We start from the raw sequence: 18,999 nt of genomic DNA on the forward strand, positions 1-18,999 counted from the left end.
TGTAGGTCATAAACAGATGCATAAAGGTTATTTTTTTAATATAGAGCACAAATAGATATTATTTGAGGTGATTTATTCATTTCTTAGTTCCATCATTAGCATGTCCACAAAAGGATCCAGTGTAGAAAACTAAGCGTGTTGAGGTTTAATTCATATAAGAATGTGTCGGAATGGAAATATGAAAATGTGTATGTATGAACAAGCTCAGATCCATTTCTCATGTTTATATTTTTTTAATCATGGGCTAAAGATCAAATGCTACCATGCAGCACCACAGTTGGGTAGTTTCGACATCTTCAGATACGAATGTGTATGCAGGCGAATATGACATTTCCCGTGCGAGATCAAATGACTTGAGCATTACATTGGTTCAACTGTCCCTCTCATCAAGTATTATGTTTGCGAGATGAACAAGACTTTCATGACTCCTGTACAGAGGAGCCAATGCCAAGGTCAATTCTTACTTCTGCATTTTTAGTATTGTACTAGATCAAATATATAATGACCAATAGATAGTGAGTTTCTTCTGATGGTGCACCAAAATACAGTCAATTGTTGGTGATTAGGAATTTATTTAGGATGCGTTGGGGCATTTTCCCCTCTTACTGTGACTGTTTAGATCAGTTAAACATGGAGGTTTTAGGTTTATGTGTGCGGTAAATACAATGAGTCCATTGCAATTGGGCGTTGTCCTGTTGAGTAGTACTACTTAAGCTGTCTGATTATTTAGGGACACACATAATATCTTTAGAATTGGTTGTAGCATGAATCTTGTTGTTAACATGGATGCACAGAGCCAAATTATATAAGATGAACCTGTTGTATATATGTATGTTTTTTATAATGATCAGATCCAACCTTTGCACTTGCTTTGCCTGTTGTAGTTTGCTTAGTAAAAAATAATGTGTTCAAGGTCTTTTGATGCTCGTTCTTCATCTAAAGGCTACTTTACAAGCCATATTTGGTGTTCTATTTTCTTATTTATGTAATAGGATTTTAGTGCAGATTGTCATGGGACAGCTAAAACAAAAAATCTTTAAACCTTTCCTGGGCATTATAATTGAAAAGTAACCTAAAATCCTTAATTTCATCAAGCTTGCTATCTAAAAAATGCTTAGCACTATTGCTAATATAGCATCCTACGGGTGCTTAAGGATCTACTTATGAATCAGCTGCATTTTCCAATAGGCCAGCTCCTAATCTACAGCTGCATTTTCCTTGCAGTATCGTCTATCTGTGCATCCAAGCACCCCAAGCTTTTCCTCGCGCGATGGCATCAGGCGCACGGAGGGAGCTCTTCTCCGTCGATGTGGTGAACAACGACCGTGATCTCCGTTCCACGGCGTCACCGGCTAGCAAGGTAGACCCCATTTGCTTGGTTGACTCTAAAGCATGCCTGCGCTAGATTTGTTCGAGATTTATGCAATTGGGCCTGTCGTTGATCTATGAATATTAACCTAATGAATTTATTAAACGATCTAAATACCACCTATTCATAGATTAACTTGTGCCACCGTTGATTTTTTACTTATTGTGTCATTCTTATTTTTGAGGCTGGCCTGGCACATTCTGTTTCCAAATATATTATATTAATAGTTTGGCGTCTCATTAACTGACGAGATGGTCAGGCCAAAGGCTGTGCTTAGTGTCGTTCTTGGTAACGTTGGTCTGCTTGATGCAAAATACAAGCACTACAGGAACTACATCGGTGTAATCGTCTTTTTCTGGCCGTTCCTGGCGCACTGTTTAATTAGTCACCTTGCCTCTCTTGCACTTAACATTGTTTAATTAGACTTCTCACTATGATTATCCAGGACTGCTTGGCCTCTTGTTTTGATTAGCCTATCATTAAAGTTGGAAACACCAGAATTGACGCTTGCGCATGAGTGCGTACAGGCTGTCCTTGGGATTTTCTTCTTTGCAAACTCGATTGATTGTTGATACGGTTTCCTAGGCTATTGTTCTTTGTACAATACATGAAGCGATCTGCTCATGTGTGTGACTTAGTCTGATTATTAGGCTTTAAAATTTCTGCTGGTTTATCTTATAATTCATGGTAGCATTTGATTTTTTTATCAATTACCATGTCTCAGTTGTAGAACAGGACAGTAAGAGTCTAATAAAACTCTTGCACAACAAAGATTGCCATCCTTTAGTTACCCAGACCTTTGTTTTCGTGGTATAAAACCCACGGTTGTCAACTTTTTCTTTTTGAAACGGACTGCTGTCAACTTTAGTACTCTGGAAAATCCTATAACTATTTTGAAATTTCCTATGACACAGGCCGAGACAAGCATCGTAAGGATCCAGTTAGAATGATGACTGATATCCTGTTAGAGCATCTTGGGCTTCACAAGGCCATCTGAGACTCGGGCTCAATGAGAACACGATGAGGTACATGGAGAACTCCAGAAACACTATAGTGAAGGATCTAAACTATGACAGGCTGAGCAGAATGCAGAAAGACTTTTGCTTATCTGAGACTCGGGATCGATGAGGCATTTGACATGATAAACAAGTGCCAAAGGTTACTTGTATGATCTGAGATACATGAGCTCCTTCTCAGATCAGCTTCATAATGTGATAGCACATGGCTTTCCTCCTACCCGTGCCGTGGATACATTGACAAACATGACCCTTATGAATATTGAAGTGGTGGCACATAACCTTAAGAGCAGAAGCAATCATCTGTAGAAGAGGCTGCATGCCATAAAAAGACAGTCTTTAGGCGCAACAGCATGAGGTGTTTGCACCAATTGATTTCTTCACACCAACGCCATGGCGTTGATCATCTATGGACATCACAGAACTCTGGCAAGTACGAGATGATATATGATGCCACCAGCTCCTGTGATGTACCGTGTAAACTACTGTGTGATCTCCCTCTCCTTTTGTGAACACGTCCCCTTCGGCACGTCTATTCATACTTTTGCACTCAATATTTATGTGTATGAACATTGCATCCTTTAATTTACCCTGTATATGAACATTACATCCTTCAAATATGTTGTACTATATTTTGGTATCCATGGATGATGTCTTGCTTCGATTACATATGAATGTTTCTTCTTTCTTTTATTTTGTTATCCTGATTGAATACGTACGCTAAGCCTAACTTGCTACTAACTTTACCATTACTTGCTTGGGCACATCGTTGGGACCGGCACCCTCGCGCCAAGGCGCGTTGCCGATCTAGTCCTACTAGGAGTAGAGTCCTAGCAGGACTCCCCCCTCCCTTGGCGCGCCCCTGGTGGCCGGCCTCCTCCTCCCTCCTTTATATACGGCCCCAAAGGCACAACATTGTCTTAGCTTTGTGCGGAGCCCCTCTCCACCGTTTACTCCTCCGATAGTATCATCATAGTGCTTAGGTAAAGCCCTGCGCGGATCACATCATCAACACCATCATCACACCGTCGTGCTGACGAAACTCTCCCTCAACCCTCTACTGGATCAAGAGTTCAAGGGACGTCATCGAGCTGAACATGTGTTGAACTCGGAGGTGTCGTACGTTTGGTGCAAGATCGGTTGGATTGCGAAGACGTTCGACTACATCAACCGCGTTAACTAAAGCTTCCGCTTTCAGTCTATGAGGGTACGTGGACACTCTCTCCCCCTCTCGTTGCTATGCATCTCCTAGATAGATCTTGCGTGATCGTAGGAAATTTTTTGAAATTGTATGCTTCGTTCCCCAACAGTGGCATCCGAGCCAGGTTTATCATAGATGTTTTGCATGAGTAGAACATAAAGAGTTATGGGCGATTATAGTCATACTGCTTACCACCAACGTCTTACTTTGATTTGGCAGTATTGTTGGATGAAGTGGCCCAGACCGACATTACATGACCGCGTTCATGAGACTGGTTCTATCGACGTGCTTTGCACATAAGTGGCTGACGGGTGTCTGTTTCTCCAACTTTAGTCGAATCAAGTTTGACTACGGCCGGTCCTTGTTGAAGGTTAAAACGGCAGACTTGACGAAAAATCGTTGTGGTTTTGATGTGTAGGTAAGAACGGTTCTTGCTAGAAGCCCATAGCAGCCACGTAAAACTTGCAACAACAAAGTAGAGGACGCCTAACTTGTTTTTGCAGGGCTTGTTGTGATGTGATATGGTCAAGACATGATGTGATATAAATTGTTGTATGAGATGATCATGTTTTGTAACAAAGTTATCGGAAACTGGCAGGAGCCATATGGTTGTCGCTTTATTGTATGAAATACAGTCACCATGTATTTGCTTTACTTTATCACTAAGTGGTAGCGATAGTCATAGAAGCAATAGTTGGCAAGACAACAACGATGCTACGATGGAGATCAAGGTGTCAAGCCGGTGACAATGGAGATCATAACGATGCTTTGGAGATGGAGAGCAAAGGCACAAGATGATGATGGCCATATCATGTCACATATTTTGATTGCATGTGATGTTTATCCTTTATGCATCTTATCTTGCTTACAACGTCGGTAGCATTATAAGATGATTCCTTACTACACTGAGACCGAAAGGTCGAACGTGAATCATATAGTAGATATGATCAACATAGAGATGTTCACCATTGAAAACTACTCCATCTCACGTGATGATCGGACATGGTTTAGTTGATATAGATCACGTGATCATTTAGATGACTAGAGGGATGTCTATGTAAGTGGGAGTTCTTTAGTAATATGATTAATTGAACTTTAGTTTATCATGAACTTAGTCTTGATAGTATTTGCAAATTATGTTGTAGATCAATAGCTCGCGTTGTAGCTTCCCTATGTTTTTTGATGTGTTCCTAGAGAAAACTAAGTTGAAAGATGATAGTAGCAACGATGCAGACTGGGTCCATGATCTGAGGTTTATCCTCATTGCTGCACATAAGAATTATGTCCTTGATGCACCGCTAGGTGACAGACCTATTGCAGGAGCAGATGCAGACGTTATGAACGTTTGACTAGCTCAATATGATGACTACTTGATAGTTTAGTGCAGCATGCTTAACGGCTTAGAACCGGGACTTCAAAAACGTTTTGAAACGCCACGGAGCATATGAGATGTTTCAAGAGCTGAAATTGGTATTTCAGACTCATGCCCGTGTCGAAAAGTACAAGACCCCTGACAAGTACTTCGCCTAAAAGGATGGAGGAGAATAGCTCAGCTAGTGAGCATGTGCTCAGAATGTCTGGGTACTACAATCACTTGAATCAAGTGGGAGTTAATCTTCCAGATAAGATAGTGATTGACAGAGTTCTCTAGTCACCATCACCAAGTTACTGTAACTTTGTGATGAACTAGAATATGCAAGGGATGACAAAAGCGATTCCCGAGCTCTACGTGATGCTGAAATCAACGAAGGTAGAAATCAAGACAAAAAAAAACAAGTGTTGATGATTAAACAAGATCACTGGTTTCAAGAAAAGGGCAAAGAGAAAGAAAGGAAACTTCAAGAAGAATGGCAAGCAAGTTGTCACTCCCGTGAAGAAGCCCAAAGCTGGACCTAAGCCTGAAACTAAGTGCTTCTACTGCACAGGAAATGGTAACCGGAAGCGAAGTTACCTCAAATATTTGATGGATAAGAAGGACGACAAAGTGAACAAAGGTATATTTGATATACATGTTATTGATGTGTACCTTACTAGTGCTCGTAGTAACCCCTGGGTATTTGATACTTGTTTGGTTGCTAAGATTAGTAACTCGAAACAAGAGTTGCGGAATAAAGAGACTAGTTGAGGGTGAAGTGACGATGTATATGTTGGAAGTGGTTCCAAAATTGATATGATCATCATCGCACACACCCTATACTTTCGGGATTAGAGTTGAACCTAAATAAATGTTATTTCGTGTTTGCGTTAAAGCATGAATATGATTAGATCATATTTATTGCAATACGGTTATTCATTTAAGACAGGAAATAATATACTTACATGAATAAAACCTTTGTATGGTCATACACCCAATGTTGATGGTTTATTGAATCTCGATCGTAGTGATACACATATTCATAATATTGATGCCAAAAGATACAAAGTTGATAATGATAGTGCAACAAACTTGTGGCACTGCCGTTTAGGTCATATTGATGTAAAGCACATGAAGAAACTCAATGTTGATGGGCTTTTAGAATCACTTAATTATGAATCATTTGATACTTGCGAACCGTGCCTTTCGGGCAAGATGACTAAAACTCCGTTCTCCGAAACAATAGAACAAGCTAATGACTTATTGAAAATAATACATACCGATGTATGCGGTCCGATGAGTGTTGAGGCTCGTGGCAGGTATCATTATTTTCTGACATCCACAGATGATTTGAGCAGATATGGGTGTATCGACTTAATGAAACACAAGTCTGAAACATTTGAAAAGTTCAAAGAATTTCAGAGTGAAGTGGAGAATCATTGTAACAAGAAAATAAAGTTTCAACGATCTAATCGTGGAGGTGAATATTTGAGTTACGAGTTTGACCTTCATTTAAAACAATGTGGAATAGTTTCACAGCTTACGCCACCTGGAACACCACAGCGTAATGGTGTGTCCAAACGTCGTAACCGCACTTTATTAGATATGGTGCGATCTATGATGTCTCTTACCGATTTACCACTATCGGTTTGGGATTATGCATTAGAGACAGCTGCATTCACGTTAAACAGGGCACCATCAAAATTCGTTGAGACGACACCGTATGAACTGTGGTTTGGCAACAAACCTAAGTTGTCGTTTCTTAAAGTTTGGGGCTGCGATGCTTACGTGAAAAAAGCTTCAACCTGATAAGCAAGCCCAAATAGGAGAAATGTGCCTTCATAGGATACCCAAAAGAAACGGTTGGGTACACCTTCTATCACAGATCCGAAGGCAAGTTATTCGTTGCTAAGAATGGATCCTTTCTAGAGAAGAAGTTTCTCTCGAAAGAAGTGAGTGGAAGAAAAGTAGAACTTGATGAGGTAATTGTACCTTCTCCCGAATTGGAAAGTAGTTCATCACAGAAATCAGTTCCAATGATTCCTACACCAATTAGTGACAAAGCTAATGATGATGATCATGAAACTTCAGATCAAGTTACTACCGAACCTCATAGCTCTTCCAGAGTACGGTCCGCACCAAAGTGGTACGGTAATCCTATTCTAGAAGTCATGTTACTAGACCATGATGAACTACGAACTATAAGGAAGCGGTGATGAGCCCAGATTCTGTGAAATGGCTTGAGGCCATGAAATCTGAGATGAGATCCATGTATGAGAACGAAGTGTGGACTTTGGTGGACTTGCCCAATGATCGGCAAGCCATAGAAAATAAATGGATCTTCAAGAGGAAGATGGATGCTAACAGTATTGTTACTATCTACAAAGCTCGACTTGTCGTAAAAGGTTTTCGACAAGTTCAAGGTGTTGACTACAATGAGATTTTCTCAACTGTAGCGATGCTTAAATCCATCTGAATCATGTTAGCAATTGCCATATTTTATGAAATCTACCAAATGAATGTCAAAAACTGCATTCCTTAAATGGATTTCTTAAAGAAGAGTTGTATATGATGCAACCAGAAGGTTTTGTCGATCCTAAAGGTACTAACAAGGTGTGCAAGCTCCAGCGATCCATTTACGGACTGGTGCAAGCATCTCGGAGTTGGAATATACGCTTTGATGAGTTGATCAAAGCATATAGTTATACAGACTTGCGTTGAAGCCTGTATTTACAAGAAAGTGAGTGTGAGTACTACAACCTTTCTGATAAGTATATGTGAATGACATATTGTTGACCGGAAATGATGTATAATTTTCTGGATAGCATAAAGGAGAGTTTGAAAGGAGATTTTCAAAGAAAGACCTCGGTGAAGCTGTTTACATATTGCACATCAAGATCTATAGAGATAGATCAAGACGCTTGATAAGATTTTTCAATGAGTACATACCCTGACAAGATTTTGAAAGAGTAAAAATGGATCAACCAAAGAAGGAGTTCTTGCCTGTATTACAAGGTGTAAAGTTGAGTAAGACCCAAAGCCCGACCACGGTAGAAGATAGAAAGAGAATGAAAGTCATTCCCTATGCCTCAGTCATAGGTTCTATAAAGTATGTCATGCTATGTACCAGACCAGTTGTGTGCCTTGCTATGAGTTTGGCAAGGGGGTATGATAGTGATCCAGGAGTGCATCACTGTATAGCGATCAAAGTTATCTTTAGTTACCTAAGAGTACTAAGGAAGTATTTCTCGGTTATGGAGGTGATAAAGAGTTCGTCGTAAAGAGTTACGTCGATGTAAGCTTTACACCAATCCAGATGACTCTGAGTCTCAATCTAGATACATATTGAAAGTGGGAGCACTTAGCTAGAGTAGCTCCTTGCAAAGCATTGCGGACATAGAAAATTTGCAAAATACATACGGCTCTGAATTTAGCAGACCCGTTGACTAACTTCTCTCAAAAGCAAAATATGATCACACCTTAGTACTCTTTGGGTGTTAATCACATAGTGATGTGAACTAGATTATTGACTCTAGTAAACCCTTTGGTTGTTGGTCACATGGCGATGTGAACTATGGGTGTTAATCACATACAGATGTGAACTATTGATGTTAAATCACATAGCGATGTGAACTAGATTATTGACTCTAGTGCAAGTGGGAGACTGAAGAAAATATGCCCTGAGACAATAATAAAGTTGTTATTTATATTTCCTTATATCATGATAAATGTTTATTATTCATGCTAGAATTGTATTAACCGGAAACTTAGTACATGTGTGAATACATAGACAAAACTTAGTGTCCCTAGTATGCCTCTACTTAACTAGCTCGTTAATCAAAGATGATTGTGTTTCCTGACCACAGACATGTGTTGTCATTTGATGAACGGGATCACATCATTAGAGAATGATGTGATGGACAAGACCCATCCGTTAGCTTAGCATAATGATCGTTAAGTTTTATTGTTATTGCTTTCTTCATGACTTATACATGTTCCTCTGACTATGAGATTATGCAACTCACGAATACCGGAGGAACACCTTGTATGCTATCAAACGTCACAACGTAACTGGGTGATTATGAAGATGCTCTACAGGTGTCTCCGAAGGTGTTTATTGGGTTGGCATAGATCGAGATTAGGATTTGTCACTCTGTGTATCAGATAGGTATCTCTGGGCCCTCTCGGTAATGCTTATCACTATAAGCCTTGCAAGCAATGTGACTAATGATTTAGTTGCGGGATGAAGCATTACGGAACAAATAAAGAGACTTGCCGATAACGAGATTGAACTAGGTATGATGATACCGACGATCGAATCTCGGGCAAGTAACATACCGATGACAAAGGGAACAACGTATGTTGTTGTGCGGTTTGACCGATAAAGATCTTCGTAGAATATGTAGGAGCCAATATGAGCATCCAGGTTCCGCTATTGGTTATTGATCGGAGATGTGTCTCGATCATGTCTACATAGTTCTCGAACCCGTAGGGTCCGCACGCTTAACGTTCGATGACAATTTGTATTATGAGTTACGTGTTTTTGATTACCGAAGTTTGTTCGGAGTCCCGGATGAGATCACGGACATGACGAGGAGTCTCGAAATGGTCGAGAGGTAAATATTGATATATTGGAAGGTGGTATTCGAACACCGGATGGGTTCCGGAGTGTATCAGGTACAAACCGAAGTACCGAAAGGGTTACCGGAACCCCCCGGTGGAAGATATGGGCCATGGGAGGGAGGCTAACATCCGTAAGGACTAGGGGAAGGGAGGTGCCACCCCCCCTTCCCTTCTCCTACTCCCTCTCCTTCCCCCTTTTCGCCTCCGTAAGAAGGAAAAAAAGAGGGGGGCCGAATCCTACTAGGAGTGGAGTCCTAGTAGGACTCCCCCCTCCCTTGGCGCGCCCTTGGTGGCCGGCCTCCTCCCTCCTTTATATACGGGGGCAGGGGGCACCCCAAAGGCACAACATTGTCTTAGCCATGTGCGGTGCCCCCCTCCACCGTTTACTCCTCCGATAGTATCATCGTAGTGCTAGGCAAAGCCCTGCGCGGATCACATCATCAACACCGTCATCACGCCATCGTGCTGACAAAACTCTCCCTCGACCCTCTGCTGGATCAAGAGTTCGAGGGACGTCATCGAGCTGAACATGTGCTGAACTCGGAGGTGACATATGTTCGGTGCTAGATCGGTTGGATTGTGAAGACGTTTGACTACATCAGCCACGTTAACTAACGCTTCCGCTTTCGGTCTACGAGCGTACGTGGACACACTCTCCCCATCTCGTTGTTATGCATCTCCTAGATAGATCTTGCGTGATCGTAGGAAATTTTTTGAAATTGTATGCTACGTTCCCCAACAATATGTCGATGATATTATTATCACAAGGGATGACAAAGAACAAATAGCAAGACTGAAAGAGTGTTTCGGTAAGGCCTTTTAAGTCAAAGATCTGGGCCGACTCAAATACTTCTTGGGCATAGAAGTGGCCATGTCTGCGAAGGGGATTGCGGTATCCCAGATGAAGTATGCTTTAGATCTCCTAAGCGATGTAGGGATGCTAGGATGTCGAGCAGCATCAACTCCAATTGATCAAAACCACAAAATGACAGCTCAATCAGGAGAGCCGGTGAATAAGGAGAGATATCAAAGATTAGTTGGGAGGTTGTTGTACTTGTGTCATACACGACCAGACATTGCATTTGTAGTATGTGTTGTGAGCAGATACATGCATGAGCCTAGAAGTGGACATCTCGAGGCGGTACATAGAATCTTGAGATACTTGAAAGGTACTCCTAGGAAAGGACTGTTGTTCAAGAGTTATGGACACCTTGTTGTAGATGGTTATTGTGATGTTGATTGGGCTAGCTGCCTAGACGACAGGAGATCAACTTTAGGCTATTGTGTCTTTGTAGGAGCAAACCTAGTATCTTGGAGAAGCAAGAAACAACCTGTTGTTTCCAAATCAACTACAAAGGCTGAATACAGAGCCATGTCTAAGGGACTGAGTGAGATGCTATGGACCAAAAATTTATGAGAAGAATTGAAGATATTGAAGACTAGTTGTATGAATGTGTGGTGTGATAACAAATCAGCAATCAACATAGCACAAAATCCAGTGCAGCATGATAGAACCAAGCATGTGGAAATAGACAGATTCTTCATCAAAGAAAAGATTGACACTAGGTTCATCAAGATTGAGCATGTGAGTTCTAAGCAATAGATTGTAGACTGTTTGACCAAAGGATTGGGAACTAAAGAATGCAATCTAACGTGTGACAAGATAGGAATGATAGATACCTATCACCCCTCTAGAGGGTGAGTGTTGGATGAGGGGCTCATGGCCCATGCATTGCTGGCCCAAGTGGCCCAGGCCCATGGTGGCTATCTAACCTACGGGAGAGGAGCTCGTCCAAGCTCTGTGTCTCAGAGCCACCACACGCACGAGAGACATTGCAACTGCTGCTCCTGGTATGCACCTCCTCAAATCCAACACTCTCCAATGATGACTGCCATGTATTGCAGATTACATTGTTTAACTAAAGAGTCAACAATGGCAGGTTCCATATCCATTTGGAGGTAATAGGGTTGGTAAATTCCTAAAGGTCCAAGTATAGTATCATTTGACTTGGTATGAAGGATGGCAGATTCCTAACAATCATCACACGGGTTGTAAAGATACTCTTTGATGACCAGACAATATATATTGATGGACAGGTCGTTAAAGCTATGTCAGGGCCACCGTAAATGTCCAAGGGGATTTGCTTGACCACATTATCAACTCACTATCCAGAGAAGGGGGGTCGAGAGGTAGTTACAATCTCAGAAATATTAAATAACCTGTGGGGGTTGGCCGAGACAGACACTATGTTACCCAATGTTTTCCAGATGATAGATGCATTGACTTCATCATCATTGGTTGAGGATCCCTGACGGTCGGCAAGAGATGGAATGAGATTTCTTCGGTAGGCTTTATTGGCCACCACATGATAGACTTTTGAGTTTTCATTTCTGAAGCGAACTCATCTGATAGTGCAGCTACTTTTCTAGTAGGGCTTGATGTGATTTCTATTTTTAATGATTCCTCTAATGTTGCTTTTTATAGCTGACATAAGCCTTTGTTCTTCAAGTCCATTGATAAGGGTGATGACTAAGTTCCAATTTGCAATCAAATATGAGAGGTGGAAATTTAAATATTTCTGCTCCGGATTTGAAAGGATCGTCTAATGTTTTAGAAATTAGAAGAGATGTGCCTATAAGCATGAAATGAAATTTAAAAACCTACACATATTCGTATTTATTTATTGTTTTCTGAAAAATGAAAGCATAAAACCATCACGTAGTAGTTCTCACTTTGGATTTAGATCCCATATGTAAAATTCAGTTACAAACTGAAGGTGACTACAATGAGAATATTATAAGTTGATACATTCTCGAAATTGTATTTGTAAGTTTTGGTTTTAATGTTTTCCATGTTTTCAATCTCAAATAACTTGTGAGGACGAGCAGAAGTAAATTTTATAGACACTGAAAATAATCAGATTTATCAAGTAAGATCATTAAAATCTATTTCCTTGAGAAGATTATTGTATTTTATTAGATATTCTTGTCACGCTTACCATGGATTATTTGTTTCCTTATTTATCAAGTGGCAGATGACCACACTAGCCCCTTAATGGTATTGGATAAAAACCTTGATTAATGTGGACTCTTCGATCATACAATTGACAGTCCATAACTCAAGAAAATATCAACAACTAAAAAAATATTATAGCAAGATGAAATATGTGAGAAAGAGTGACAAACAAAGATATGTTAATAAAATATTGAAGCAAACTGCCTACAAGGCTGAGATTGTTCAATAATTGCAAGTGAGCACTAGGTATTATAACAATCCAATGAACAACAATGTGGAATGGCAATTTATATAGGCCCGAGCTAATAGACGAAGTTCAAAGCCAAATGTTCAGTTATTGTTGGGTATCAATTCATTGTGTAAAGGGTATAACATAGAAATCATACTTGGACCTCATCGATTCGTAGCCACAAAAATAGAAAATGGAATGTTGCAACCAGTAAAAATAAACAGAAATTATCAATGAAGCAAAAGAAGGGGAATTATTTCATTCTGCTACTATTTTAAGATAAGCTTACTTACTCGTTAATACATCACAATAGCATATCCATCTGACCAATCATCTTATGTATTGCGCAAAAGTTCAGCTCCATCATGTCCACCACCAATGCCCGTGCCTGCAACCATTATGTATCTCATATTCAGAAACATTTGAACTGCAGCCATGCACTAATACTACCAGTCATATCAAATGATACAAGGGGGCATCAATGAGATATTTGGATAAACTCACATATGTAATTTGAGAAAACACTCAGGTTTGATACATCATGGCGAGTAGATAAACAAAAACCCATCAACTATCAAATAAATAGAATATTCTCAGAACAATATATACTCACTGGTGCAATGAAAATGAAGAATATGCACAGAGACTATTAGCTGACCTGAAGTGAGAAGTTACCTAATATTATGCTTAAGCTCGCCCCATGCCATAGCAGATAAAATAAAATATACCCATACTAAATTACTAATAAACTCTATCAATAAAAGGGATCATGACTATTCATATATTTAAATATAGTTAACCAGTAAAGATGAAATAAACCCAATTTATTATTGTTCTACCTTGCCACTGGCCGAGCAAGTGCTTTTAAAACAACAAACCAAATCGTTATTGTGGATTTTAAGATTAGCAATGCCAATAATAACACTGCTGAATGAATGAAAGCATCAAAATGTGCCAACTGATCTACCTATTTGACATTTCATTTGGTTCAAGGTAGGGTTTTTTTTTCATGTAGTTGTCTTCAGTTGCCAGCCGTTATCTATCTCATCTTGAAAAGTATCTGCACTGCAGCTATACACTAATACTAGCATTGTACAGTTCTTGAATATGCCAATAGGCAGCCAACAATAAAATTTAGTTTGATTAGTATACAAAGAACTGCTGACCTTTTTGACATGTTCTTATTCTAGGATTACAAGAGAGTAAACAGATAATGAATTTGACACCGCTGACTCAAACCATACAATTCCATAACAAGAGCATGCGAATAGCAAAAGAAAACAGCAATGCTAAATTTTATTTTGTGTTTTGACAAAGGAGATGCTCAACCGGTTTCAACTAAGGGCACTCAAAATCACGATAGAGTAGAATCACATCTCCAGAAAAGCAGAACTGGTTAGCTACAGTACAAATATATTATTGCCAAATCATAACCATCACATAGAACGCCACCACACAAACATCCAAAAAGAAGACTCCATCGCTATATGTTGAGAAGATCATCCAGCAGCAAAAAGAAATGATTTATATGTATCTACTTCAACTTGTTAGCTTAACGCGAAAGGATGTGAATAACATTCAATCAACCAATTACAGATGTTATCTTTTAATACCTACAGTGTAAAGGCATATATTACCTGCAGCATAGACACTTTCGAACGGATGATAGTGAGTCATGAAGTTGGGTTTAAAAACTTTCTTGAACTGCAGTGACTCAAGCTGGATCGTGAAGAGGTTGGTGTGTGTCCGTAGGAACACCACATTATTGTATTCAGCAAACCCTTGTAGAATCAGGGACTCCCCATCTTCTGTATTCAGGGAAAGTAACATGTCCAGTTCAACAGTTTTTCCCAGAACCCATGAAGCAACGCCATCAGAATCAGTCTCCATCTTCCATAACTGGGCACTGAAATTTGACAAAAAGAGAATGCCAAGGCCACCACCATCTGCCCGCATAACCTGGAATTGGTAGATGTTTTTCTTGAGAATATCCACTGGCACCGGTTTCACAGCTAGGATCTGCCTCTCCAAATCAAACTCAAGGATGCCATCCAAAATTTCAGCTGTTGCTGATCTATCATTGAACAGCCAGTAAAGGGAATGACCAACTAGCACACCCATAGTAAAGTCCATACGACTCTTGGTGGGAAGTTTGGATGGTAGTGGTGTTGAGATGCGATCGCCCCATCCTCCAGTCTCCGACGAGTAAACACGGGCGATGACCCTTGTATGCTGCTGCTCGTCTGTCTCTGTGGTTACCAACACCACCTGGAAGTGTAGGATGTCTCCGGTGGCGCGAAACACCGCCCCGCTGAACCGGGCCGACTCCATATCGAACTCCGGGGGAACGGCAAGGCGGTGCTGGTCGACGTTGAAGGGGTCCGACACCAGGAGCAGCTTCCGCGAAAGGTGGAAGACGAGTAGGAGGCCATGGCGGGATCCCAAGGGCATGAAGATGCCGCCCCAATCTTTGCCGTCTGGGCACAAGGAGAAGCGGCCATCCGGGACACGATTGGGGGGATCCATTGTAGGTACGAAGTGCAAGGGGTCGAAGAAACCGAGGAGAGGAGGGTTGCCGCGGTGGTGGAGCCGGAAGCGGCGGGAGAAGCCGGGGTCGGAGACAAGACCGAGCCAGCGCTTGGAGACGAGGGAGGCGCGAGGGAGGGAGGACGGATCTGGTGGGAGGCGGAGGAGGATCTCGGAGAGAAGGTTGTCATCGTCCAGCGGCGGCACCGGCGGCGGCGAGCGTGGGCGGCGGCGGCTCATCTCGTCACAGCTCATGTGGGGAAAGGTGTTGGATTGTGGTGGAGTGACCTACTCCTTGTTTTTCTTTTTCGGGAGAGAGAGAGCCCACGAGAACTCAAGTAAAAGAAGGCCCACTACACACAACCAGCATACCCAGATTTTTTCTTTCTTTCTTTTATGATTGATTTTCTTACGCAGTTTCAAAATTATTTATCAACTACTGTACAGAACAACTCCCCTAAAAATGTGCACATAACCATTCAATGGCAATCAAGAAAAAAATTAGGGTACCCTAGACCTGCATAGCCACGTCATCACAAAGTCGACACACCGAAAGTCCTACGTGGTCTCCCCTACCCGTGCGGCTAGGGTTTCTATCCTCTCTGGTGACTCCCACGCCAGCGAGTCTTCGATCGGATCAGTATTCCATCCCGTCGCGGGGGATCGCTGATCGCGCTACTCCGTGTCACCCAGCATTGGTGGCGATGGATCGTCCGACCCAGGATGCCCAGTCGTGAACTAGCGGGGGTGTCGGCATCGCTAGGGTTCCTGATCTGGGTGATTTTCTTGAGCAACTCAACCTAGAAGATGAAGTGTTCGATGATCTTGTAATTGATGAGGATGACCCTGCAATCAACGAGAGTGTGAGATGGTTGGCCCTTGCAAGGGTTCACACGGACAAAATCGTTCAACCATACTGCCTTCTACAAGGACATGCGGGCGGCGTGGAATTCGGCGCAGCCAGTTAGGTTTCGGCCGGTCGGCCCGAAGCTGTTTGTGGTGCAGGCGGCGTGCTTAGGAGATTGGGAACGGATGCTAGAGCAGGGTCCTTGGCTGTTCAGGAACATGTTGGTGTTACTGTGCCCATACGATGGATTCACCAAACCTGAAGAGATGTCTATGGTGTTCATGCCGATCTGGCTCCAAATCCACAAGATACCGGATGGCTTTTGCAAGAAGAGCATTGTCGAGCATCTGCTCAGAAACTCAGGTGATATTCTGGAGATGAGGCTGAGCGGGAACACACGTGGTGACTACATCAGAATTAGGGTTCGTCATGATATCCGGCTACCTCTAACTAAGTTTGTCAGCATTGTGAGAGGAAAGGAACGCCAGGTTTTCTTGGTGCGATATGAGAAATTGGCATGTTTCTGTAGTGTTTGTGGTCTTATTGGCCATGACTGCAAAGAGTGTGGGCCTGGAATACATGAGGAGAAGGACAAGAAGTTTGGGGCCTGGCTGTATGTAGATGGTCTGAATAAGTCGCATTACAATGATGCTGGTGGCCGGGAAGGGGGTCTCAGGAATCCTCCATCTCAGCCGCAACAGATGAGATCCCCAAGGAAGGAGGTTGACCCGGAGGTAAGGGACTGAAGGAAATATGCCCTAGAGGCAATAATAAAGTTATTATTTATTTCCTTATTTCATGATAAATGTTTATTATTCATGCTAGAATTGTATTAACCGGAAATATAATACATGTGTGAATACATAGACAAACTGAGTGTCACTAGTATGCCTTTACTTGACTAGCTCATTAATCAAAGATGGTTATGTTTCCTAGCCATGGACAAAGAGTTGTCATTTGATTAACGGGATCACATCATTAGGAGAATGATGTGATTGACTTGACCCATTTTGTTAGCCTAGCACTTGATCGTTTAGTATGTTGCTATTGCTTTCTTCATGACTTATACAAAGTTCCTACAACTATGAGATTATGCAACTCCCGTTTACCGGAGGAACACTTTGTGTGCTACCAAACGTCACAACGTAACTGGGTGATTATAAATGAGCTCTACAGGTGTCTCCAAAGGTACATGTTGAGTTGGCGTATTTCGAGATTAGGATTTGTCACTCCGATTGTCGGAGAGGTATCTCTGGGCCCTCTCGGTAATGCACGTCACTTAAGCCTTGCAAGCATTGCAACTAATGAGTTAGTTGTGAGATGATTACGGAACGAGTAAAGAGACTTGCCGGTAACGAGATTGAACTAGGTATTGAGATACAAACGATCGAATCTCGGGCAAGTAACATACCAATGACAAAGGGAACAACGTATGTTGTTATGCGGTTTGACCGATAAAGATCTTCGCAGAATATGTGGGAACCAATATGAGCATCCAGGTTCCGCTATTGGTTATTGACCGTAAACGTGTTTCGGTCATGTCTACATTGTTCTCGAACCCGTAGGGTCCGCACGCTTAAGGTTTCGATGACAATTATATTATTAGTTTATGAGTTTTGATGTACCGAAGGAGTTCGGAGTCCCGGATGAGATCGGGGACATGACGAGGAGTCTCGAAATGGTCGAGACGTAAAGATCGATATATTGGACGACTATAGTCGGAGTTCGGAAAGGTTCCGAGTGATTCGAGTATTTTTCGGAGTACCCGAGAGTTACAGGAATTCGCTAGGGAGTATATGAGCTTTATTGGGCCATACGGGAATAGAGGAGAGAGGCCAAAAGGAAGGAGGCCTGCGCCCCCCCTCTTGTCCGAATTGGACAAGGGGCGCATCCCCCTTTTCCTTCTTCCTCTCCCCCTCTTTCCCCTTCTCCTACTCCAACATGTAAGGAGGGAGTCCTACTCCCGGTGGGAGTAGGACTCGCCTTGGCGCGCCTCCTCCCTAGGCCGGCCGCCTCCCCCCCTTGCTCCTTTATATACGGGGGCAGGGGGGCACCCCAGAGACACAACAACAATTGATCCCTTGGATCTCTTAGCTGTGTGCGGTGCCCCTCTCCACCATAGTCCACCTCGATAATATCGTAGCGGTGCTTAGGCGAAGCCCTGCGACGGTAGAACATCAAGATCGTCACCACGCCGTCGTGCTGACAGAACTCTCCCTCAACACTCGGCTGGATCGGAGTTCAAGGGACGTCATCGAGCTAAACGTGTGCTAGAACTCGGAGGTGTCGTAGTTTCGGTGCTTGATCGGTCGGGCCGTGAAGACATACGACTACATCAACCGTGTTATTATAACGCTTCCGCTTTCGGTCTACGAGGGTACGTGGACACACTCTCCCCTCTCGTTGCTATGCATCACCATCATCTTGCGTGTGCGTAGGAAATTTTTTAAAATTACTACGTTCCCCAACAGTGGTATCAGAGCCTGGTTTTATGCGTACATGTTATATGCACGAGTAGAACACAAGTGAGTTGTGGGCGATACAAGTCATACTGCTTACCAGCATGTCATACTTTGGTTCAGCGGTATTGTTGGACGAAGCGGCCCAGACCGACATTACGTGTACGCTTACGCGAGACTGGTTTTACCGTCGTGCTTCGCACACAGGTGACTAGCGGGTGTCTGTTTCTCCAATTTTAGTTGAACCGAGTGTGGCTACGCCCGGTCCTTGCGAAGGTTAAAACAACACTAACTTGACAAACTATCGTTATGGTTTTGATGCGTAGGTAAGAACGGTTCTTGCTCAGCCCGTAGCAGCC

The 18,999-nt window shown here is 42.3% G+C and overlaps 1 protein-coding gene and 1 long non-coding RNA gene across 4 annotated transcripts in view; one reads left to right on the top strand and one right to left on the bottom strand.

Annotated features, from left to right (window-relative positions):
- LOC123135908 (F-box protein At5g03970) overlaps positions 1-15,632 on the bottom strand; it is an 18,731-nt gene extending 3,099 nt beyond the window's left edge. Inside the window, exons 1-3 of one of the 3 annotated variants that reach the window (XM_044555154.1) lie at positions 14,446-15,632; positions 13,102-13,196; positions 6,191-6,330 (exon numbers count right to left, since the gene is read on the bottom strand). In XM_044555154.1, the coding sequence (XP_044411089.1) occupies positions 13,144-13,196; positions 14,446-15,589 (1,197 nt within the window). In that variant the 5' untranslated portion in view covers positions 15,590-15,632 and the 3' untranslated portion in view covers positions 6,191-6,330; positions 13,102-13,143. Of the gene's footprint in view, positions 1-6,190; positions 6,331-12,842; positions 13,197-14,445 lie in introns of those variants that run through there. The other 2 variants (XM_044555155.1, XM_044555153.1) reach the window with 2 other exon arrangements.
- LOC123135910 (uncharacterized) lies at positions 1,213-3,017 on the top strand. The gene is made up of 2 exons (XR_006466309.1): positions 1,213-1,360; positions 2,284-3,017. It is a non-coding gene; the product is annotated as an uncharacterized lncRNA (long non-coding RNA).
- Positions 15,633-18,999: the final 3,367 nt, after the last annotated feature.

Source organism: Triticum aestivum, chromosome 6B, assembly GCF_018294505.1.
Source record: "Triticum aestivum cultivar Chinese Spring chromosome 6B, IWGSC CS RefSeq v2.1, whole genome shotgun sequence".
In the NCBI taxonomy this organism is placed as follows: domain Eukaryota; kingdom Viridiplantae; phylum Streptophyta; class Magnoliopsida; order Poales; family Poaceae; genus Triticum; species Triticum aestivum.